Source organism: Canis lupus, chromosome 15, assembly GCF_003254725.2.
Source record: "Canis lupus dingo isolate Sandy chromosome 15, ASM325472v2, whole genome shotgun sequence".
In the NCBI taxonomy this organism is placed as follows: domain Eukaryota; kingdom Metazoa; phylum Chordata; class Mammalia; order Carnivora; family Canidae; genus Canis; species Canis lupus.
The window spans coordinates 53,510,655-53,536,171 of NC_064257.1; the positions used below are offsets into that span (position 1 = coordinate 53,510,655).

General features: G+C 39.6%; 1 protein-coding gene across 1 annotated transcript; it reads right to left on the minus strand.

The window, feature by feature from the left end:
* Positions 1–882: 882 nt before the first annotated feature.
* CTSO (cathepsin O) lies at positions 883–24,744 on the minus strand. Its single transcript, XM_025439042.3, has 8 exons — positions 24,560–24,744; positions 15,947–16,055; positions 15,225–15,364; positions 12,649–12,816; positions 11,353–11,474; positions 5,410–5,573; positions 4,727–4,819; positions 883–2,489 (listed from the first exon to the last, which is right to left on the minus strand). The coding sequence occupies exons 1-8, from the start codon at positions 24,707–24,709 to the stop codon at positions 2,455–2,457; spliced, it is 981 nt and encodes a 326-aa protein (XP_025294827.1). The 5' UTR covers positions 24,710–24,744; the 3' UTR covers positions 883–2,454.
* Positions 24,745–25,517: the final 773 nt, after the last annotated feature.

Sequence of the window (25,517 nt, forward strand, 5' to 3'; positions counted from 1 at the left end):
GCTCAGTTGGTTGAGCAGCTGATGCTTGGTTTCAGCTCAGGTCATAGTTTCATGGGTCCTGGGATGGAGCCCTCCATCAGGCTCCATGCTCAGCAGGGAATCTGCAAGATTCTCTCCCTTTGCCTCTCCTTCTACTCGTGCATGCAAATGCATGTTCTCTCTTTCTATAAATAAATAAATAAATAAATAAATAAATAAATAAATAAATAAATAAAGTGTTTCATGAGTCCTCAAGTGGCTTCTGGTCTGGGGACTATACTTTGAGAACCTCTGTATTAAGGGACATAGAGTTTAGTAAGTAGACTACTGACTAGTGGAGTTAAGATATAATTAAGTAATACGCATCTAGGAAAGGAAAGTAGAAACAGAGAGTGTAGGTGATTTTTTATAGATTTTATTTATTTATTTGGAGAGAGAGAGTCAGAGACATAGGCAGAGGGAGAAGTAGGCTCCCTGTGGGGAGCCCAATGTGGAACTTGATCCTAGGACACCTGAAATCACGACCTGAGCCAAAGGCAGATGCTCAACCACTGATCCACCCAGGCGCCCCAAGAACATAGGTGAATAAGTGATGGGTTGCTAAGGTGTAGTTGACCTGATTCAACAATATTTCCCTCACTTTTATTGATCGGTTAATTACATAATGTTGATGCTGTTAACCAAAACAGAGACTCTAGGAGGTGTGGAAATTTTGTTGTTGTTGTTGTTGTTGTTAAAAGGAGGGAAGAGGAGATAATTTTGCAGACATTGAGGTCTATGGAGAAAACCAAAAATTGAATATATGGATTTGGAGCTGAGAAAACTCTTAAGTGAATGTAAAGCACATCAACACTTTCACAAAATGTAGGTCATACACTTATCAAGAGTCTTCTTCACCCAAAGTCAAATATAGGTGGTTTTATTATAAATGTCATCAAAATCCAGAATAGCTGAGAGGTATTAATCATTTTGTAATTAAAAAAAATCTTTAACATTTGAAAAAGAGTATCAGAAAAGCACTTATATTGTATAGAAGTCAGTAAATACAGAGATAAATACAACTAGAACAACCAGCACACAGTTCTTTTTTGACACACTTGGCTAATTAAAAAAGTAATCAGCATATCAATATTTTTCTTCCTGGAACATTTCTAAACCTGAGCCAACATGTATTCATTTGAGGTTGCATCTGGTTGGTACAAACCAAAGAAATACAGTCTTTTGTAATTGAGTTTTCTTTTTCTAATAAAGCAGATGGATAGATAAAGGTCAAAAGCGATGGGAAAAATGGAATGTCCTCATTTTTTTAGTGGTTGCTATTACATTTAAAATTTTGTTTTTGCTAAGATAGTCTACATTAGAAGGTAACCATAAATTGCAGAGAAGAAATGTTTACATATGCAATATTTGATATGATTTTCTTTTATTAATCCATTTAATACTTAATTGTACTTCTATTCAAACAGAAGATCAGCTCTTCTGCTCTGAGGTTCTTATATTGCCACATACCCACACATAATGACTTCTGCAAGAGAAAACAGAAACTTGCATCAAGAATCAGAACCAGGTGGAAGCCAGGGGGATGCATAAAAAAATGTGGTTAGAATGGGGAAAGCAGAAAAGTGGGAACAGAAAGGTGAGATCTTGATTTGATAAAGGTTTAGAGGCAAATGGAGCCAAATAAATAGTTATAAAATAGAATTGTAAAGTAAAAAATGAGACTTCTTTAGCCAGGGGAGCCAAACCACCAGGAAAATGTAGGAGTGTCACAGTAACGAACAAGAGAAAGAGAGTGGGGAAATGCATTGCTCTTTAATACAGGAAGAACAAGGAAGACTTAAGATCTGCTGAAAGTCTATCAACAAGGCGAATTTCCAAACAGCAATTTGTCTCTCATGCAATGCTACTAGAGTTTTTCCTGCCACAGAGTAGCCGTACTGGTCCTTTAATTTCAATCCACTTCTCTTAAAAAGGGATTTTGTCCTTTTTTTTTCTTTCTATATGACCTTTCTACTGTTTGAGAGGTAAACATTTTTTGTGGAGGTAAAGCAACTGGCATTTCAAAATCCTTAAGAAATTCCATCTCAGAGGGCTGTGAATATATTTGTGAGAAGCACACCTCATTTTTTAGGCTGCCTATTCTTGTATAGAAGTGTAAGTTAAGGCTGGTGATTATGTTTTACAAAGGAAAAGACATTCGTATTCCCTTTTTAACCTACTGGAAGTATATCATTAAAAATAAGCAAACAAAAACAACAATCAAACCAGATAAAAGCCTCTTCAAATTGAAGAGATTCCTAATGTGACCTTTATCCCAGAGTAAGAAACTGTTCTACAGATTCCTCCCAAGCCATGGAGCTGGTGGCCCAAAGAGAGCTGGTGGCCCAAAGATGAACAATGCTGAGAATGAAGTTCTTTGCTACAACTCATTATGAACCTTCATTTTTGTCGTTGTCCTTTGATCTGCCCAACATGTCACACAAATACAGCAGAAACAGAATCTGCAATACCTAGAAAAAAAGAAATTTTTAGCGCTGGTCTATTTCCTCCAGGAAATAATGTAATGGTTATAGCTATCTGTCAGTATAAGCATGGTAACTTCAAAAACAGATATTAGAAGAGATGGCTAATAGTTTTGCTTCAAGAAACTACTCAGGCACCTGGATGGCTCAATCAGTTAAGCAACTGACTTTTTGTTTTGGCCCAGGTCATGACCTCAGGGTTGTGAGACTGAGCCTTGAGCAGGGATCTGCTTGGTGTGGGGTCTGCTTGTCCCTCTTCCTCCTCCTTAGTCCTTCCCCCTCACTCTTAAGTGCTCTTCCCCTCTCTGTCTGTAAAATAAATAAATAAAATCTTTGAAAAAAAAAAAAAAGAAATGACAAAAAACCCAAAATGACTAAGTACCTAAATAGATGAATGTATCTGAAATCTTTATGGCACTCATATGTATTGCTTAGAGGAATACAGTAATTTATAGGATTGTTTTAAATACAATTTGAAATTTCAAACTCTAAGATTTAAACTTCAGCAAAATTTAAATAAATCACAAATGTACTATGCTTTCTTAGCACATAAGACCATAGATCTCAATATCATGGTGGAAGCAATAAATAGTCCATTTGAAGATTGGATGTCATTGTAATGAGCTATGTCTTTAAAATTTCTTGGGGCATGGGATGCTATCTGTGTTATACCATTGTCTCTAAGAGACCTGTGATCATTAGGTATGTAACTTTCACCAAATATTCATTTTCAGGAAGGATTTGGACCCCTGCATAATTACTAACTAGGCAGGCCCTTGAAGGATCAAGTTGGAACACAAGTAGAGAGGAGAAAGTATTTCAACTCCCTCTTAGTAGATGGGGGCTGAAGAAGAGGTGTGTGTGTGTGGCGGGGGCGGGGGGTGGTGGATACAGAGTCATAATTGAGGCAACTATGAACAAACATCAGAGCCTTGCCAGAGCCTTGAAAAAGCCACCCTTCGGCCCAGATCCAGGTACCACAACTTTGATAGGTAGAGATAATTTAAGTTTAGTAACCAAGGTCCATGAATAGCACCAGTAATTTATCTTCAAGTTCCAAAAATGTAAAAGTCCCCATGTTGCTAAAAAGTAGAAGCCTGATTGGCTTAATAGTGCTCTGGCTGGAAGATTTCTGTGATGTTCACCCTCCTTCATAAATAATTTAATTAAAAAAATTTACTGGGGTGATAGAACGGACCACTGATTAACTCTCATGGATCCTACATTATGGAACTATTGGCCAAGTGTCACCAGACTGAATCAACATTTAAACTCTCAAACTTTCCTATAACTCTCTTTTCTCAGTCTCACTCTCTGGAGGGCTCTACAGTTTTTAAGAAGTTATATACATGTTAGGAATCATTGTAATGAGAAATTAAATGATCACTTTAATATGCAATATAGTTGGGGTGGAACTTGATTCATAAACTGTGCTGATTTTCCAGATCAAAATTTTAGTATATAGCATACATTGTAGAACAGTTTAAAATACTTAACTAGCTATTTTAATTTGGCTTGTGGCTAACCAAAAACAAAGCTGTTATTCAGTAAAAAATGTATTATTTGGTATTCACATCAGCCCCTTAATTCCAGTATATTTTTTGCTTGAATCTGTAGGTGACAAGGGGCATATTAAATCAGAAACAATCATAGTGCTCAGATTTTCATACATTTTGCCACAAAGAAAAGTGCTTCTTGTTATCCTCGAGCAGGTATTACAATGCACAAATTGAGGAAAATTGATTCATCTATAAAAAAATAAATTTGGGGGGTGTCTGGCTGGCTCAGTTGGTGGGATGTGTAGCTCTTGATCTTAGGGTTGTGAGTTCAAACCTCACGTTGGGTGTGGAGCCTACTTAAAAAATAAATGAAATAAATAAACTTTGGAGATGTTTTTGGGAATTTCAGCCTCCTAAGTTGAGGGTTTATATGGTTTTTGAAATTACCTTTGGTAAATGAGTACTCTATTTTATCATATTTTGCACATATTTGCTTTCCCTGCAGTCCTTCTTCTTTTTCAAAATGTGAACATGTATGACGTGTGTCTCTAAAGAACACTATTTTATTTTCATCAATTGGCTAAAGAATGAAAATTATTCTGTAAAAGTGATCTGAGTACACTGGAAGCATACTATGGACTTAAATTATAAGCATACAGGCTCATAACTTTAATATTTTCAAATGGACATTTAGCCTGAAGTTTTAAACATAAATTCATGACTCACCACAAATATTGCCTCCCATTTTAACATGGGCATAGCCGTCTACTCCCCATGAACTTCCCCATGAGTTCCGCACAATCCAATATGGAGTACTTCCTACAAACATAAGACAGTAACAAGTCTTGAAAAATTCAGAGTTTTTTGTGAATGCATGTTTCTTTAAAGTTTAGTTCTTGTTTAGTAGCTCTGAGCAAAATATTAAAAATGTAACGTGATGCCTAAATAAACTAGCTAACTAAATGTGTGCTGTACTTAAGTGTCAGACTCCAATTAATGGAAAAATACGTTTGAATCGGAGCGCATGAAAGGAAGATACACACACAATTCCAGAGAATTAGGAAAAGGAAAAAAAAAAAAGAATTTTAGAGGTGCATGATAAAACAACAATTTCTTTTCTTTTTCCCCAACAGTTATTCTAAACATTCCAAGTGGAGAATGCACATTATTTAAATCATAAATTATCATTATTTTAACAAGGTTGTCCTCAAAATTGATTGGAGGGACCAATCAATTGACATTGACCCATGACATAACAGGATATTTATATATAGAAGTCTACTGAAAATCTGTAAAGGTCTTAGGAAGACTTAGACATAGAGGCACCAAATTTCAGCATTTTGAAGGATGTTGACCATTTGTCAGTCAGAGTTCAAGCTGGAAAGCAATCAAGCCTTATCAGCACTTACCTATTTTATCAAATCCAGTTATGAGAACTGCATGATTTGCTTCTCCACTAGAGCAGTGGTGCTGTATTATCCCTCCCAAATAGTCTTGCCAACTCACTGCATCTACTACCACTACCAATGGGCCAAAGGTAAGAAGTACTTTTGCCATTTCATCTTCTTGGTCACTATCGAAAGGGGAAATACATGGTTAAGGAGTTGTTTTTAAGGTAAAGATATTTTATAAAAATAATCTATTTAATCTGTGTATTGTTAGGAGTAGGTTTGGTTGCAATTACAGAAGACCTAAAAGATGGAGACTAGAATTCTGGGAGACTGGGTAGTCTAGGACTACTATGGATCTCCTAGATAGCAGGAAGCCAGAATTTTTCTATGTGCTTGTTCAATCATGTGAGGTTTCCATTGCCAAGGCCATTTAATGGTCCAAGGTGGCTGCTGGAGCTCTAGCCATTTAACACATATTTCAGAGAGTAAAAGAGAGAGGTGCTACATTCCCGTTGAGAAGACTTCCCAAAAGTAACACACACATTCTGCATATGTCTATATGGATCTCATTGGCTATGACTCAGTTATGGGGCTAAGTTTAGCTTCAAGGAAGATGGAAAATGGGGTTTTGTAGCTAGCTGGCAGTGCTCAGCTACTATAGGGGGATTCTTTTAATAAGGAAAGTAAGAAGACTGGATGCATGGAAATATATTTCTGCCATACCATGTGAGAATCCAGATTGACAAATTTATGTGAGAGAATGCCAAATGCAGAAACCATAGTGTAGGGTAACACAAAGGTGGCAAATGTAATTATATGACAGAAGCAATGTTAAGATGCCAGGAGAACTAGTACTAGATTGTGAAGTCTGTGAAAGACCCAGTTATTGCTCTCACACATGGACACCTACTGATAAAGTCTAATATTACACAACATTTGGCCATCATCGATCTTGGAAGTATGATTAAACCATTATTTACACTTTTAAAGGTCAACCTTATGAGTGAAGGACACTGAAACCAAGTTACTGATATTTCAAGCCATTAAGATAGCATGTGGTAGTTTATTGCTGCCGCAAGCCATGGGTAGATTAGTAGCTCCCAAAAGTAAATAATCCATCATCATATCCAGCTGGGGATCAGTTTCTATCAAGGGGCTATTTTGTCCACAAGTGGGGAAAAAAATGGAGTGGAAAAGAGAATTTATTCAGACAGAAACTACACATTCATTCTAAACATTTATATTACCTGTTAATGTGAAGATCCTTTTCTAGAGATCTATAAGCAGTCAATTCTAATTTTTGCTACTGTAATAATAACTTGTATTCATTAAGATTACCCTGAGACAGGCAAAATTACAAAATTCCTAAAAGGCAGCATAGTAGGATATAGGCTTTGAGGTTCTGCATACCTGGCTTCAAATTCCAGCTATAGACTAGAGACATTCTGGTCACACTGGAGAGTCCAGTGACTCAAGCAGGTAACTGACTGAAGTCACCTATGTTGTAAAATCAATATAAGGATAAAATTGTAGGCCTAAGTTTTATAGCAAGCCTAACACATAAATTATACTGTAAATTTGGGATCCCTGGGTGGCGCACCGGTTTGGCGCCTGCCTTTGGCCCAGGGCGCGATCCTGGAGACCCGGGATCGAGTCCCACGTCGGGCTCCCGGTGCATGGAGCCTGCTTCTCCCTCGACCTGTGTCTCTGCCTCTCTCTCTCTCTCTCTCTGTGACTATCATAAATAAATAAAAATTGAAAAAAATATTAAAAAAAAATTATACTGTAAATTTAAAATAGTTTCCTTTCCTTATTTCTAAATTATCTAATAAGCGAATTTTGTTTACATAGGTTTTTAGTGTATAATGTATATTTTCTTGTATTCAAACTTTTGAACAATTGGTGTTCAAAATTTTGAATATTCTTGTTATCCAGATATGACAAACGGGATTCTCTCTGTAAAAGCATGCACAAGTGCCTATATCTTTTTAAGATAATAAAAGATATACTGTAAATATATGACCTCAAAGGTCTAGGGGTAGGAACAGCATGATGGAAAGAGAATGATCAAGAAGGAAATATATTTTTTTAGAGTACAATTCTAAAAAATTAACATTGTAAGATCAAAGAAACAATTGAGTAATAGTTTCTGTTTTGAAGCAAGAGTAAGACAGTAACAAGCCTTGAAAAATTCAGAGTTTTTTGTGAATGCATGTTTCTTTAAAGTTTAGTTCTTGTTTAGTAGCTCTGAGCAAAATATTAAAAAAGTAACGTGATGCCTACATAAACTAGCTAACTAAATGTGAGCTGTACTTAGTGTCAGACTCCAATTAATGGAAAAATACGTTTGAATCGGAGCGCATGAAAGGAAGATACACACACAATTCCAGAGAATTAGGAAAAGGAAAAAAAAAAGAATTTTAGAGGTGCATGATAAAACAACAATTTCTTTTCTTTTTCCCCAACAATTATTCTAAACATTCAAGTGGAGAATGCACATTATTTAAATCATAAATTATCATTATTTTAACAAGGTTGTCCTCAAAATTGATTGGAGGGACCAATCAATTGACATTGACCCATGACATGACAGGATATTTATATATAGAAGTCTACTGAAAATAAAAGTATGGAATAGTATGAAATAGGAGGATATGCCATAGTCTGGACCAGCAAGCAAATGTTCCTTTTTGCCCCAGAACTGATTAGCATTGCTATCATTTGTGTTTTAGAAAGATGCTGGCTTTTAGTAAGTCCAAATATACTCCAAACAGCATCTTTTTTTCCATTATTAGCCCGATGTAGAATTACAATCGACCACTGAACTGGAGGTTACGAGTGCCCAACCCCTACACAGTTGAAAGTCCGAAAGTAACTTTTTGACTCCTCCCAAAACTTGTCTACTGTTAACCGGGAGACTGAGTGATAACATAAGCAATCCATTAACCCATTTTTCTATGTTATATGTACTTAATACTGTATTCGCACGATAAAGTTAGAGAAAGTTTTTATGAAAATCAGAAGGAAGAGAAAATACAATACTATACTGTACTTCTTAAAAAAAATCTGCTTCTAAGTGGAACATGTAGTTCAAACTTGTGTAGTTTGAAGGTCAAGTGTACTATCGAAATACATATTATTGATAATGGGTATATTACCAAATCTTTCTCTATGCTTATTATATTTATTTCACAGATAAGTAAGATACAAATCCTACATTCTTTAAAGAATTCTGAATTTTATTGTCATCAAGATTTAGTGATTAAGGTAGGTTGGTAGGTTACCAACCCTTCATGAGAATGTGGATTTCTATCTTCTCATTCCTAGAATTCAGGGTGTGGTACTGTGCTCTAGTTTTTCAATCCCTTGTTATATGGAGTTTCTCTGTTTAAATAGTCATCCTCATATTTAGTTTGAGTTTTGAAAGGTCTTTCCTGAGGTCTGATGAACAGGGCATGAAGAATCCTGGGTATACATGGTCATTTTACTTTAGGACTAGACTGTTTTTATGATTCAGTGGGGTTTTGCTCATTTGGTTGGTTGATTGGTTTCATTTTTAGATCTTTTCAGATTCTACAGAAGATTATTTTGAATCCAAGCCTGGATTCATCCTTGACTCACTTTTCTCTCATCCATATAATCCACATAATCCTTCAATATACTCTGTGGGGCTTTATATTCCACGAGGGGTATTAACCTATTATGTCTCAATCCTAAGACCATTCTTCTAGCGCTGCTCCAAGGTTATCATCACCTGATAACCTTTATTACCTCATCTCCTACTAGTCTTGTGCATCTTGGGACTACAGTCCCATTGGCTTCCTCATCATCCTTTAAATATGCCAAACATGTTTCTGCCTCAGAGCCTTTGCACTTCTGGCTCCTTCTGCTTGAAACAGTAATCTCCAAGATGTCTGCATGGTTACGTTCCCACACTTCTCCAGGTCTTTGCTCAAATGTCGTCTTCTCAAGGAGCCCCTCCCTTTCCCTCACTCTGGTATTTCCTCTTTTTCCCCACTGTTTTACTTAATTCTCTGTTATTATATCTAACATTCTGTACATATTTTTATGTTTTCTTTATTGACTGTCTCTATCACTAAAATATGCTCAGGGTTTTTTTTGTCTGTTTTGTTCACTGCCGAATCCCCAGAACCTGAAGCAGTGTTCAATGTATATTTAATGAACGAGTAAATCAATGAAAGATCTTTCAGAGCCTAACACAATTAGCTCAGCACTGTATTATAAGAATCTTTATTATATTCAGTGTAAATGTAAAGGTTTTTTTTTATAGGGACCTCTTTCTTCTTAACCAAAGGGTTAGATAAAATACGCTTCAGGTCCAATGCCAGTCACTTTTATATTCTCTCTCTCTAATTCAGACTCATGCCTATTCTTCCTTTTTGTCTCATTTTTTTTTTTTTTTCATTTTGCTACTCATGAGGGATTTCCTGAAGTTTTTAAGTGACATTTTGTAGGGTTAGTGGGGTTTTTTGTCTTTAAAAAAAAATTTAAGTGTCATTTTGAAAATTTAGTTCCTTCTTGTACACATGCTTCCCTTACACTCTCAAGGAATCGACAGCTTATAGAGACACACTTCCTCATTTTTGAAAGTGTGTTTCCCTCACAAAAGATATGGAACAATGCACTCAGTGACTCTATACATTTTATTATAGATTGTCTGTAGCCTGCCATCAGTGGAATTGAGGCTCTCTGGCGTGTGGTTCTTGGGGTCACCCCGAGAGCCCCTGAAGACAGGAGCTGTGCTGACAATCTGCCAGTTGTCTGGTACACTTAGGCATATTTAGAGGGGTTCCATTTTGTTCAATGATCTAATGTCACCCTTGATTTCCTTGAGCTCTCACAGGCAGGCACCATCTGGATCAAGACGTCCTTTAATGTTCAGTATCAGTATGTTTTAGGGTCGTCTGTCACCTTGGCTGAATATAATTTACATTCTGTTTTCTGTTTCAAAGAGTATACAAAGGTCCCTTTATATATATATATTTTAAATGAAAATGGAGTTCTTTGAATTTTCCTTTGTCCTATTATCCCTGAATACCTATTTTACATCATATCAAATGGTCACAATGGTTTTCTAGCTGGCTTTCAGTTCTTTATGTATTTTTTTCTAAACTACCACTTTTTTTTTAAGATTTTATTCATTCATGAGCGACACACACACACACAGAGGCAGAGACACAGCAGAGCGAGAAACAGGCTCCATGGAGGGAGCCCGACATGGGACTCGATCCCAAGTCTCCAGGATCACACCCTAGGCTGTAGGCGGCACTAAACCACTGCACCACCCGGGTTGCCCTCTCTATGCATTTTTAAAGCATTGTTTTAATGACTGTTTTCCCCTGAACCTATCCAAAGTTATCACGTCTTTCAGCTTCCAACACAAACCCCTTTCTTCTGCCTGTCCTTATCTACCCCTGTACTCCCATCGTGCCTATAGCGTGTGCCACAGAATCTATCTCCAGTAGAGCTAGGTAGATTATCAGTAGAGCAAGACTACTTGCTACTATTATGAAACTTTCAGTTTATGTTTTTCTTATAGCTGATGCCTTAAAAAAATGCAAGGGTGTTCAAAAACTACTTCTTGGTAAGTGGACTGCTTGATATTAATTGGAGAGTCTATACAAAGCAATTTTGGATCAATTCAACAGTGAGACAAATGACAATTAGGATAACTCAATTTGTCAAAAGGAAGGTGTTAAATATAAACTATACCTTACACCGGATTAAAATGTGTTAATTCCATTATAAACACAAATGGAAAAATAAGTAGATCGTACTTAAGAAACAACATCCATAGTACTCCATTAGTCTCTGTATCAAAAAGTAGGTCTCAAAACAATTACAAGTATGCAGTGATGCCTTCAATCCAGTTATTGATTCTGAATGGACAACTGATCAGAAATTAATACAGAGAAAGACACAATAGAATGAGACAATTACCTGAAGTCATATGCAGAATAACCTCTGATTGAAAATCCAGAATATGAATCAGAAAAGTAATGACACAGGCCATTCTGTGCTTTAAATGGGTACTCTGAATCTCTCACCAGTTTTACTTGTGTCTAAAAGAAAAAAACCATCCAAAGTGTTCTCTAATTAAAATGCAGTTGTTTTAGAAATCAAATAGAACTTAACTATGATGCGTCAAAATAAGATTCAAGTTGGCCACATCCTCCTCATGTGGATACCCTTTAGGTTATTAAGATCTTAAATTCAACCTTTAGGTGTTTGTTATGGATATTCTAAGTAATTAAACTCAGCATCTTTCTCTTTTACTCTTGTTTTTCCTCTATCTTCCTACCTTAGAACTAACTTCCATTTGATATTAGTCATTGCTTTTCTCCTGAGGTTGCAATGGGGCAACTCAATTTTCCTTCCAGAGCTTCTGGCTTTGTCAGCCAGTTTTTGAGATGCATTCAGCATTGGCAATGGTCAATTCAAGCATTCTTTCCATCCAAGTCTCTAGATGCTATTCATTTAGCACATGCCTCATATTTTTAGTTGTTGATAGACTATCCTCCTTTTCTGATCCTGGTCTTACAGAAGCCAGGGGATGCAGAACATGTACTCCTGGCATGTAGTAACTCAAAATATGGCAAACACTCAAGGAAAGAATATTCAAGTTTGGGAAATTCCAGCTTGACAACTTTTACAAAACATAGTAACATCCTCATTGGCTGGCTTCATGAAGTTGATACTGGATATAGGACCATGTCAGAGAGTGTCCTAAGAACATGGAGCACACGGTGGTGTATTGGATAAAGCCCTCCAGTGAGAGGCAGAAGACTTAAGACACAGTCCTGACTCAGCTACTGACTTGGCAACATGACCTCTCCTCTCAGGTCTGATTTCTTCATCTACATAAAGTGTTATTAAATTTGCTGATTTCTAAGGTTGCTTATAATCGCAATATTCAAAAATCCTATGGCAATAAGTAATCATATGTTCTCATCTTTCTGAGACGTTATACAATTCATATCTATGAAAAAAAACATTTACCTGTTAATAAATGCTAAGGAAGAAATATATGTATTTTTCTGAAAACAAATCCAGGTAAGATTTTTCACACTTTGATCTCTCAATGGCTGACCTGCCTGAAAGCAATTCATTTTTAAATCTGATTAATTCAAGCTCTGGACATCTAAAATTTCTGAATTAAAAAACATTCTTTGGTATATGAGAGTAAACTATTTAAATTCTGAAACATAGAGTTTAAAAGGCTGAGATACTAGTTACCTTATTCAACCAGTTCAAAGCATTGAGAGTAGAGCCTCCACTGCAGCCGTAATTATTATATGAACAATCAATGACCTGCTGTACACTTATGTCTGCCAAAGGCTTCCCTTTTATTGCATATGCAGATTCCACAGCACCCACCACACTGAAGGCCCAGCATCCTCCACACTGTTTAAAAACAGAAATAGAAAAAAACAAAAAAAACAAACAAACAAAACAAAACAAAAAAAACAGAAATAGCATTGTATTTATCATCAAATAATGTTCAAACCAAGTTTGGCAACATCTCTAAATATTACAAGTTATCAAGTTTTAAGTGAGTACAATTTGGGGGCCTACAGAATATTAATGCCCATCTTGTAGATTTTCAAACTGGCAAAAGAAAAGAAAACCATAATTCTCTTTTAAGCACCAAAATATAATTATTAGAGATAAATTGATGATCACTATTGTCAATTAGATAATGCAAGGTAAAAGCGAATTTTAGCGATCGAGAGAACACTTGGATGATCTTTTAAAAGACTAATCAGTTCACTGAATGTGACTTCTGTTTTTATGAGGTGCTCCTATACCCACCCACTCTTCAATCCATCTTGTTTCTTCCCTGATACTCTGCCTCTATGGCATCCACTGTCTCCACCCTAAGGGGCAGAGGCAGTGATGTGGTGACATGGGATGAGGATGTATGTCGTCTATGCTCCACTCATTATTTGATGGACTGAATTACTTTTTAGGCTGTCAAGGTGCCAGTATGGGCATATCACAGATATACATAAAATGTCATAATGATAAAAACCCACACCAGTCACTCCTCATTCTAACATTGGCTGGCAATCTTCCTGATTCTGGATTTATTAACTTGATTTTACTAGATAGACTAGAATGAAAGAATAAAAAGGCTGGTTCTGAAAAAAAGGGAGAAGATGGAGGAAATGAAATCAATGTTTTTGAATTGTCACACACAAGAAAGAGGACTTCATAGAAAAGGCAAAGGTAAGGGTAAGGTTAGGAGTTGGACATAACTGACTTCATCACTAGACAAGTGCTACGGAGTTAGGCAAAGAAAGGAAGGAGAACAATTAGTTGTCTTTGTGAAGTAGTGTCAAGCAAGTTTATGGCTTTAAGTGTCTTATGTCTATACCTCCAATTCCTATGGCATAGGAAGATACGTGCTAAAGAACTCTATTTCTAGGTCTCTACCCCTTGGGAAAAGTGAATACAGGTTGCTAATACCTTATCTATAGCTAGCTTTACTTTACCTCCCTGTGGCTGCCCCAGAAGGCAGTTTGTGCTCAAAAATATCTCTCCAGTATATTTCTTTAATTAAAGATTACTAATTGAATTGTATTCCTTTAATACAAGATAGATACTTTCTGGAAGGATTCAGTTTCTGGCTAATTCACACTTCATTATGAATTCAATAATAAAGCAAATGATTTGGTGGTAAAGTTTAAATCATAACAATAGATATTTTTAAAAGAATAAGAGAGGGCAGCCCGGGTGGCTTGGCAGATGAGTGTCGCCTTCAGTCCAGGGCGTGATCCCAGAGATCCGGGATTGAGTCCTACGTCAGGCTCCCTGCATGGAGCCTGCTTCTCCCTCTGCCTGTGTCTCTTCCTCTCTCTCTCTCTGTCTCTATGAATAAATAAAATAAAATAAAATGTTAAAAAAAAAGAATAAGAGATATACAATCTGAGAAGTAAAAATGTATCATTCCAACTAGACAGTGACTGAGAAACTGCTTGGTCTAAAACACTATACAGTGGGGGGGGTGGGGGGGTCCCTAGATGGCTCAGTGGTTTAGAGTCTGCCTTCGGCCCAGGGCCTGATCCTGGAGTCCTGAGATCGAATCCCACATCCAGGCATGAAGCCTGCTTCTCCCTCTGCCTGTGTTTCTGCCTCTCTCTCTCTCTCTCTCTCTCGCTTTCTCTCATGAAAAAGTAAATAAAATCTTAAAAAAAAAACAAAAAACAAAACAAAACAAAAAAACAAACAAAAAAAAACACTATACACGGAGGCTGAGTGACCTACTGAGGTTTCCACTGCAGATAAATTGAGACTATGTTCCTGTGGTTAAGGGTCGATTTCCCCTGGTTGGCTGACATTTCCTATGCCAATGGGGTTGCAGAGGAGTAGGTTTATCTTCATTTATTTTTATTTTTATTTTTTTAAAGATTTTATTTATTCATCCATGAAAGACACAGAGAGAGACACACAGAGACACAGGCAGAGGGAGAAGTAGGCTCCATGCAGGGAGCCTGACGTGGGACTCGATCCAGGGTCTCCAGGATCACATCCTGGGCCGAAGTGGGCGCTAAACCACTGAGCACCTAGGCTGCCCCCCAGGTTTATCTTTAAAATAAAAGTTGGCCTTGATACCTGCTTCTCATTTCACCAGAGATTCTTCCTTCATTGTCATTTCTGGATGACTGGAGTGTGATTTTACCCAGAGAAATGATGGCTTTCATTGCAAGTTTGATTGTACTGGTCCTCAAAGGTGACTTCCCATGCATGCTAAGATGATTCAAAAAGAAAAAAAAAAAAAAAAAAAAAAAAAAAAAAGCCCTACAACTCACAGTCTGCTGGTTCCTCACTTGGGTTACAACACGTTTGTCCCGCCAGTCAAATCTTAATGGTAAAGACACATTGCGTATGTATGTTCGCACCTCTGCTGGGTACCTGGGCGATCTGGAAGGTTTGCTTCTTAAATAAATAGCTGAATAGAAACATGAGATAAAAAGACAGCCACAATTATTTTATAGGGAGGGCCTCCTGGGATTCTTTCTGGAGAAATTTTTCAAACACAAACAGTAGCTTTCCAGTAGAGCCGGCCATTTGTGATTTTCCTTTAGAACATGAAACGCAGACACTGGAAGCTACAAAGATAGGAATTTCTACAACAGGAATGGAACTGCCACATAAAATGACTTGTCTTATAGAACTCTGTCAATAGTAAAAATAAGTATAATTGACATCATTAGCTTTATCATCACCCATGGAACTGTGGATGTGCAGAATAGAAATGACACTAAAAAACTGCAGAAGGGATGAAACACTGGCCCTTACAGCCACATGGAAACATCTGTAATTACAACATTTAAATCTTAAGCAATAATTAGAAGACAGTAGCCAGGAGTCTATTTTTCTGTCAGCACCTGGCACATGCATAACATTCAGTATTTAATAAATGTTAAGTATGACTTCATTTACTACATTCGCAATTAAACAGTTCCTCAAAAATTAAGGAAACAAATTAAATTCAGAAAACCAAACAACTAATAGCAAAATCACACCATACCTTTAAACTCTTCAGGAGACAAATAAGAAAATTGATTTATTCCATAGACGGCACTTGAGTTTTCACGAGGGAATACAGAATTCAAGTATCGATGTCTATTAAGACTTTCCTGAAAAAAGAAAAAGGTTAATTCACATCACGTATATTAACTTTGCAGAGCAATGTATGTGTATCTAACTTGGACATATTTTTCAGGTATTAGAAGTCAAAACTTGATTTATTTCCTGCGGATCAGAATGAAAGATTGCATTAAGACCTCCAGATCAGATTTATAGACATTTGTATGAAAACTATTATCTGATTTCAGGTATAGTTTTGAGGCAGGGAGAGGTATGTCTTAATGCATATATAATTCCTTTTCACTAAGCATGTTGAAAGCACAAACTATGTATTTGTTTAACATACTGGAAAAAATAAAATGAATTGCGAATAAACCCCAGATACTAGTAGAAACCGTCCCCAATAGACACTCATTAGATTAAACAATTATGAAATCAAAGAGTGTGTCTTTATCTTTGTATTTCCAAGCACAATGTAACAGAGCACGAAAAAAATAAGTAAATAATAAATAAATATGATTCCATTGGAGCTTTACAGACCTCTCCATCTCATTAAGGGTAAAAAGGCTTTGTGAAAGATATATAATCCTGGAATGTTCCAGGAGGATAGATTGGCTTCTTTATCTGGAGAGAAAATATCACCATTTACAGATTTCTCAGCTCTGAATTTTGCGATAATTTATCTGAAGCTTGACTTTGATGAGAACTTGCCTCAATTTCCTAATGCTAACCAACTCTGCATGATAGATAAAACTTCAGGGGACTACTGTTTTGTAAGTTTCCAACTCTAGCTTGTAAATATTTGTTTATGCATTTTGTGTTTATTGTGTGTCTGTCTCAAAAACCTGTAAATAAAATGAGGGCCTCATCACTGTATCCCCACACTGAGTACATGCCTAGCACACAATGAGTGCTTACTTAATATTTGTTGTTGAATAAATACACAAGTGACATCTTATATACAACATGCCTTTAATAGCTTTAGGCTGTTTATTTTTAAGCAAACTATGACTGGAACTTATCATAATCTTATTTTGTCCTTATTGACCATGCCTGGAAGGATTGTTACTAAAATAATAAACAGTTGTTAAATTTTAGTTACTTAAAAATAATCCTGGTAAAGTGGAGTTCTGAATATAATTTAGTGAGGAGATTACAAACATAAAAATAGAACAGAAACACAAAGCAAATATCTTTTGCCATATTCCATGTGACAAATATGAGCCAGAGACTGCTAACTGCTAAGGAATTTAAAATGCATTCATTTTGTAAGTATTGGTTGAGTATCTTTGTGGGGTAAGAGTAACCAGGGAAGGCACTGAGAATGCATGACATTTGACTGCACAGGGAAGTATGCAGTAGCCATGAGAGTGGGCCTCAGAGACGTCCATCTGTCCATCTATAAGGAGCTTATGCGCTGTACGCTGAATTATCACAATTACACAAACAGAGGCCACGGTTACAAAGGCTGCATCTAGCCAATGACTGAGCCTTGAGGCTGGCCTATTTTAGGGAAACGTGGGACTCCCCTGAAAGCTGGCTGATGATTAACAAGTCCCTGATGGTTTCTCTGACCCTTCCTTGGGCTGCACTGCAGCATGTGGCACTTTCCCCAACCTTTCTTCACTTTCTCCTCCACTCAGGGTCAGTTACATTGCAACCAGACAGCTCTCCCTGACCCTCTCCTCATTTCTCTCAGTCATTGGTCTTGTGATAAAGAAATGAAAAAAACAAAAAGAAAAGAAAAAGAAATAAAAAAAAAAACAAAACAAAAAGAAAAGGATAAGACAAAATTACCAAGAATAAAAAAGGGCCATCACTACAGATGCTTCAGTCATTAGAAGAATATTTCAAAAACTGTAAGCCAGTAAGTTTGATAACGTGTATGAAATGGACAAACTCCTTGGAAGTCACCAATTACAAAAGCTGAATGTAAGAGAAATTGAAAACTCTAAGCCCAGATGTCTTGGTTGGTGAATTCTACACAATTAAAAAATAATAATACCAATCTTATACACATTCTTTGAGAAAACAAAAGATAAGGGAACACTTTACACCTTATTTTATAATTTATAAGGCCAGTATGACCCTGATTGCAAAACCAGACAAAGACATCTCAAGAAAATAGAACAACGCACCAATAGCCCTCATGGCTATAGATGCAAAATCCTTAAGAAAATATTAGAAAATTAAATCCAACAATATATAAAAAGGACAACACATCATGACCACGTAAGGTTCATTAAAAAAATGTTACACTGGTTGAATTTTTGAAAATCAATCAGCATAATATACCACATTAGCAGAATTTTTAAAAAGGAAGGAAAATTGTAGGATATTTTCAGGTGATGCAGAAAATGCCCTTGACATAATTCAAAACTAATTCATTATAAAAATCCTCACCAAACAGTGCATGACAGAAAATTTCTTCCATGTGACTGTGGGAATCTACGAAATACCTATATCAGCCAGAGGCCAACTTCTAAAAGAATCGCATTGGTGAGTTTCCTATGTCTTTCCAGTGCAATGACTCCTGTCATCTCATGGCTGTCCACAGCCCACGCTGAGGCTACTTGATGTTTACAATGTGACTTCTTGCCAAAGACAAAGACCTCTAAACCCCAAAGTGCTCCACTTTGTCCTCTCCCTGACACTAATCTTCATCCTCCCTTTTTGGATTTTGCAAAACCACTAATAATATTAAAAGTGCTTTCCATGAGAATTGTGAACAAAGCTGAACAAAGCACAATTCCCTTGCACATTTGCCTACGCACACAGTAGATTTCTCCAATCTCTTCTCAATTTGCAATACATGGCTTAACCACATTGCCTTGCAATCTTTGGCTATATATTCAACCTCTTTGGTCTTTATTTTCTTCACTGACAAATGGGGCAATTCTGACCTGGAATAATGTGAGGATTAATTATGAGATTGTTTGGAAAACACAAATTACAGTGACTGACAGAAAGATATTAAATACTCCCATGCTGTATCTTTTTTTTCTCTTTTGAACACAGAGCATTTGGATATAGAAAATGTTGTTCAAAGACCATGCTTTCAGGTTTCCTTAATGTGGGGCTAATCTTTCTCATGGAATTAGAAGTGATCAATTACCTATTGAAAGAAACAGATAGCTTTCATAGTAAAATAATATTATCAGTATATCCAAGAATATCTATTCTATTTGCTGTAACAGTAGGACACATATCAAGTCCACCTAACAGAATGTCAAATCACTTAAATTTTAAAAAGCCCTGTGTCTCCTTTCTAGAATGAACTCCTCTTTCAAGTGACTTTTCCGGTCTACTTCAATTTCTTCCATGAGAGCAGATTTCATAGAAGCATCGCGAACTGTGATTCTATTGAGCCTCTGCGCCTCATCATGCTAACAACCTCTGTCCAGAATCAATCATCGGTAAATGATCAATCACCACATGTTCTTAACATAAGGCAATGAAGCATATCATAATGATATAATAGTATAATAAACTATACACACAGTACAATAAACGATCCTAAATCCATATAAAATATTAAAATGAAAGACTTGAGCCTTAATTTCACTCATGAAAGAAGAGAGTAAAGTATTGAGAAGTATACAGGAAACATCATTAGTAGTTTTGAAAGTCTCAGAAGTGTGAAAAACAGACAGATCATATGATGGTGACCTATTTTGCACTTAACAATATGTGGTGTGTGCTCCCTTACGATGAATCCATGCATTGGCGGGATGAGCTGTACATTGAAATCACTACAGAATCAAAAGGTACTTTGGAAGACCACCTTTTGTTTAGCACTCTAAACTCATTCTCACTTCTGTTACTTAGACTTTTCCCTTAAAAGTCCTCATTTGCAGATTCTGAGGTTTGGTGTAGGATAAATCATATATTGTACAGATGGATTTAAATTGTTCTCCTTGCTGGTGCTTTAGTTTCTAGAAGTTGTAGTAAGCCCAGGGATAAACCAAAAGGTAAAATATTTGTATGCAGTGTTGGGGCATTGCTGAGAATTTCTCTCCAACTTGGGAGATGCAAATCTTAGATCAGTGTATCTCTTCTGAGGCAATCTCCCTCCTTCCTTCTCTTCCCTCCCAAAGACTTTTGGCAATCTGGAGACATTTTTGATAGTCGCTACTGGCACCTAGTGGGTAGAGGCCAAGGACACTGCCAATCACACTACAAGGCACAGGACAGCTCCCCACAACAAATAATTATCCGTTCTAAAATGTCAAGAGTGCAGTTGTTGAGAAGGCCTCTACTAGGAAAATAAAAATAAATACTTTGACAAAGTTTTACTGCTTTATTACAAAAGTTGCTTTACAAAAGCTGCCTACGCAAAGAATATTTTACATGTGTGTTGACATCTGTGTAAAAATAATATGCATGCATACTTATCATGCAAAGTAAAATGAAAAGAAATATGTAGTCGGTATTGTCTGTGTGCATGCATATAAAGACTGAGTTAAAAAGACACTCTTGAGAATTGGTGGAAGCAATTATTTTTCTAGTGTATTAGTCTACATTTTTCTATTTGTTCACTGAAATAGGCATTACAGTACAATGTTTAAATATGCAATATCCATTTGTTAGGTTATAATTTCTTAGAATGTGGCACATGTCTTTTTCCCCCACTGACGCAGAAAACCTAGACCAACTTCTTATATGTAGAGAATATCAAAATATTGGATAGAGAGATGGACAGCTGGACAAATGAATGAATAAATTCTGATCCAAGATTTCAAGTTCCTGATATATTTCCATTTTGGCAATGCATACATTAAGCTAGAATTACTGGAAGTGGTCACTTGAACAACAGTATCTTACATAAAATTCACCCATGTTAGGTAGAAAATGTGGTTTAAAGCATTCTTGTATAAGAGTTCACTTGGAGGACACAAACCAGATTTCAAGGGGTTGATTATGGCAAATACGTGACCCATTAGTTAGGATTGCTCGTTATAAAATGCTATGATCTTCAACTTACACAGAAACAACATGCCTACACGTATATATTATTTTATTTTATTATTTATTTATTTTATATCATTATGGCAAGAATTTTTAAGGTGACGATTCTGAAATTTTATGCACAAGTCACACATGTATCGGCATGTAAACACGATCCTGAAGTGAGCACATATGACTTTTATTAGTTCCACAATTGGGTCTGTGACTTTTCGAAGGCGTAAGAATACCAACTGATCTGTGGCAAAATGATGAGCATCAGTCAGTATCAGTGCACACCTCGGTTTCATCACAAAGAAGAGTAGGCTGGATCCTAGTTAGGTTCTTCTTGAGTGCCAGAAGTTCTAAAGCAGTGAAAGAACAGAGGTAGGGGTCACTATCCCTTGTCCCCTCATCAGTTATCCTGACAGGCATCCCACAACAAACCAAGGAGCAGCCTCGTCTTCACCCAACGATAATGTGAGGATAGCTTGTGGGCAAGTATCATAGATGTCATCTAACTTCCATTTAAGAAATAGTCCCAGGGGATCCCTGTGTGGCGCAGCGGTTTAGCGCCTGCCTTTGGCCCAGGGCGCGATCCTGGAGACCCAGGATCAAATCCCACGTCAGGCGCGATCCTGGAGACCCAGGATCAAATCCCACGTCAGGCTCCCGGTGTATGGAGCCTGCTTCTCCCTCTGCCTGTGTCTCTGCCTCTCTCTCTCTCACTGTGTGCCTATCATAAATAAAAAAAAAAAAAAAAATTAAAAAAAAAAAAAAAAAAAAGGTTGTTTTAAAAAAAAAAAAAAAAAAAAAAAAAAAAAAAGGAAATAGTCCCAGGAATTTATGGATACACAAGGCAGGGATGACAAGACCCTTTCACCATTCTCTGAACCCACCACCATGAAAGACATGACTCATCAATTGGTCACTTTCTCCAAGAGTCAGAATTCATTCATTCATTTGTCTAGCTGTCCATCTCTCTATCCAACTACAATCCCTTAAATACTGTTCAATGCCATATTTCAGGCAGCCACTACTAATCCATCACTTTGCAAACATGATGTGATCTATTTGTTATCCCTAAATAAGAAACAAAGATCCAAAGACTATAGCTCTATACAAATCTATAGATTTGTTCACTTTTTATGCTATCTATAGATTCTGGCCCAACACAGAGCACTTTATGATTCTATTTTAATTTTTAAACTTTATTTTTTTTAAAAAATGTAAAATATTTATTTACATATTTATTTGAGAGAGAGAGAGAGAAAACTCTGGAGAGCAGGGGAAGGGGCAAAGGGAGAGGGAGAAAATCTCCTGCCGACTCCCTGCTGAGTGCTGAGCACTGAACAAGGGCCCTTATGTGAGGCTGGATCCCATGACCCTGAGATCATGACCTGAGCTGAAACCAAGAGTCAGTCAGTCAACCGACTGAGCCACCTAGGTGCCCCTATTTTTTAAAACTTTGACTTCATTGTGAAGCAAGGACATTTTCTAGATTCTGCACACAATTTACCTGATGGGTGAACAGTGGGGAATCTCCCCCAATTCATAATTTGACATAATCTTACAGAAGCAAAGCGTTGTGGAGTTATACTGAGTTGAGTTACCACATCCTTCAGTCTACCCTGCTAGGCCACATGCTCCTGGCTGCCAAGGAAGCAAGGCCTTTTCTTTCTTTGCCTGCGTCCAGCCCTCTACTCTAGGTCCAGACATCTAGATTCTAACACCAAGAGGTGTTCCCGGGCAGCCCGGGTGGCTCAGCCGTTTAGCACCACCTTCGGCCCAGGGCCTGATCCTGGAGACCTAGGGATCAAGTCCCACGTCAGGCTCCCTACATGGAGCCTGCTTGTCTCTCTGCCTGTGTCTCTGCCTCTCTCTGTCTCTCTGTCTCTCATGAATAAATAAATAAAATCTTAAAAAAAAAAAAGAAGTGTTCCCACTTTCCAGCAATGTGTTCTGAAGTCTAAACACTCTCGTTTCTGGGCATCCATTTCATGAAGGAAACTCCCACTGGAAGCAATTGCTTTGGAAACTTTTCCAGGCTTTTTCAACTCAAGTTTTTTAAATGTACTAAAAACCTTCATAACTGCCTTCCTCCACTTAAACTCCATCTCCAGGTATGGATCCTTATCTTTCTCCTGAGAAGAGTTGCACTTTTATAATAGACATTTGCCTCCTGGATATAGGGCTCTTTCACAGGACCAATAGGAATAACTATGTAAGTAAATACACATGCTTATAAATGTCAAAAAAATACATTTATGACTTGGGCCTTCTTGTGCTTCCAAACCTGCGACATGATTTTCTTGAGGAGTACAGCAGTCCCTCTATGTATTCAGTCCATGAATACGTGATCACTATAGATAAGATTGACTATTTTCTCCCTGCAGGGTTTGGGTCACCACCATAGCCACCAAACTCAGGACAGGGGTAGAACACAGGACAGAAAGTTTGTAGCAATTGTACTGGTGCTTCTGGTTCAAAGAAGCTAGAATGTAGCTCAAGAGCAATAAAGCAGAGACAAAAGTACACATCTTGGTTTGGGCAAAAAACAAGAATGGGCAGAACCAGGTTAAGATTGGGACTTCCTACACACTGGAATTTTCTAGAGGAGAGAGGAAGAGCAGAAGAGCACAGCTATAGAACCCCAGGAGGGGCGCCTGGGTGGCTCAAGGTTGAGCATCTGCCTTCGGCTCAGGGTGTGATCCCAGGGTCCTGGGATCGAGTCCAGCGTCAGACTCCTCCTAGGGGACCTGTTTCTCCCTCTGCCTGTGTCTCTCTGTGACTCTCATGAATACATAAATTAAATCTAAAAAAAAAAAAAAAAAATTGAATGCCAGGAGAAATCCCAAGACTAAAGCAGCAAGAAGCCAAAACTTAGTTCCAGAAAGCAGTATTACTAAATGCTTACTTCTTTTGGATTTAGAATGAATCAGTTTTCTCTTGTCATCAAATGATGACATCTTCCCTGATTAAAATAAATTGTCAAGCGGTATCAGATACACAGAACCCAGTGACGCAAACCCTAAATGGGTAACTCAAGGTCACGGGAAACCCTGCTTATCCTCCGCTAACTTGGCGCATTCCAGTTTTAACGCCGGGGTCATTAGATTTTACACGCTCATAAAGATCCTCGAAAATAACGTGGAAAAGAAACACAATGTTCCCTTTTCTCAAAATCCGCGTGCACCACCACGAAGAATGTTCGGGTGAGGAGCCCCGGCTCGGCAAGACCAAAGGGCAGGACAGCGCCCCCCGGCGGCAGAGGAGGAGCCGGCAGGTTCCCGCCCGGAGTAGGTTCTCGCGACCTCAAGGAGACCCGGCCCGGGGACCTGCCAAAAGGGGAGCCCGGGGAAAGCACCCCTTGCAGCGGATGAGAATACGCTGGACGGGTCCGTGGATTCCTCAGGGCGCGGGGTTCACGGCCCGGGCGGCACTCCGGGGGCCCCGGGCCCGGGGCAGCTGCCACGCGGAGAACGGAGGGAGAAGGGGCCGGCGAACGGCGGCCCGGGCCCCGGGTGGAGGCGGCTCGCGGCGGCCCAGCCCCACCCCCCACCCCCCACCCCCCCAGACCAGGAAACACACGGGGCGGCGCGATCGGTACCCGGAAGGCGGCCGCCGGCGGCTCGCGGCTCCGCGCCTCAGTCGCCGTGAAGGTGGCGCGGGGCTGCGCGGGGCCGGCGCAGCAGCAGCAGCAGCAGCAGCAGCAGCAGCAGCAAAGCAGCCAGAGGCGCCGCAGCGCCCGCAGCTCCATCCGCGCGCCCTGCGCCCCCGGCCCCCGCCCCGGGCCCCGCCCCCCCCTCTGCGCCCCCGGCCCGCCCCCTGCACGCAGGCCCTGCCCCCGGCCCTGTCCCTCCCCGCCCCCTCCCTTCCCGCTGCGCCCCCCCCCTGCACGCCCCCTGCAGCTCCATCCGCGTGCCCTGCGCCCCCGGTCCCCGCCCCCGGCCCGCCCCCTGCCCGCAGGCCCTACCCCCGGCCCTGCCCCTCCCCCCCCGCTGCGTTCCCCCTGCACGCCCCCCGCAGCTCCATCCGCGCGCCCTGCGCCCCCAGCCCCACCCCCCCGCCCCGGTCCCCGCCCCCCGCTCTGCGCCCCCGACCCGCCCCTGCCCGCAGGCCCTGCCCCCGGCCCTGCCTCTCCCCGCCCCCTCCCCGCCCCCTGCAGCCCCATCCGCGCGCCCTGCGCCCCCGGCCCCCGCCCCGTCCCTGCCCCCCCAGCCCCGCCCCTCCCCGCCCCCTGCACGCCCCGGGCAGCTCCATCCGCGCGCCCTCCGCCCTCCGCCCCTGCGCCCTCTGCGCCCTCTGCGCCCCCTGCCCGCCCCCAGCCCGCCCCATGCTCCGCCCCTGGCCCCGCCCCCGCTCTGACCCCGCCCCCGCTCCCCCTTTGGCCCCGCCCCCTTTGCCCCTGGCCCCGCCCCCCGCTCCCCCGGCTGCTTCCTCTTTCGCCCGCTGGCTCCTCCCGGTCGGGGTTTGCGTGGCGGGAGCCGGGGGCGGGCTGCGGGGCGCTGGGAGCTCGGCCGCCCGGTTGCCCCAGCGCCCGGCCCGTGGGGTCGCTGGGTGGCGAC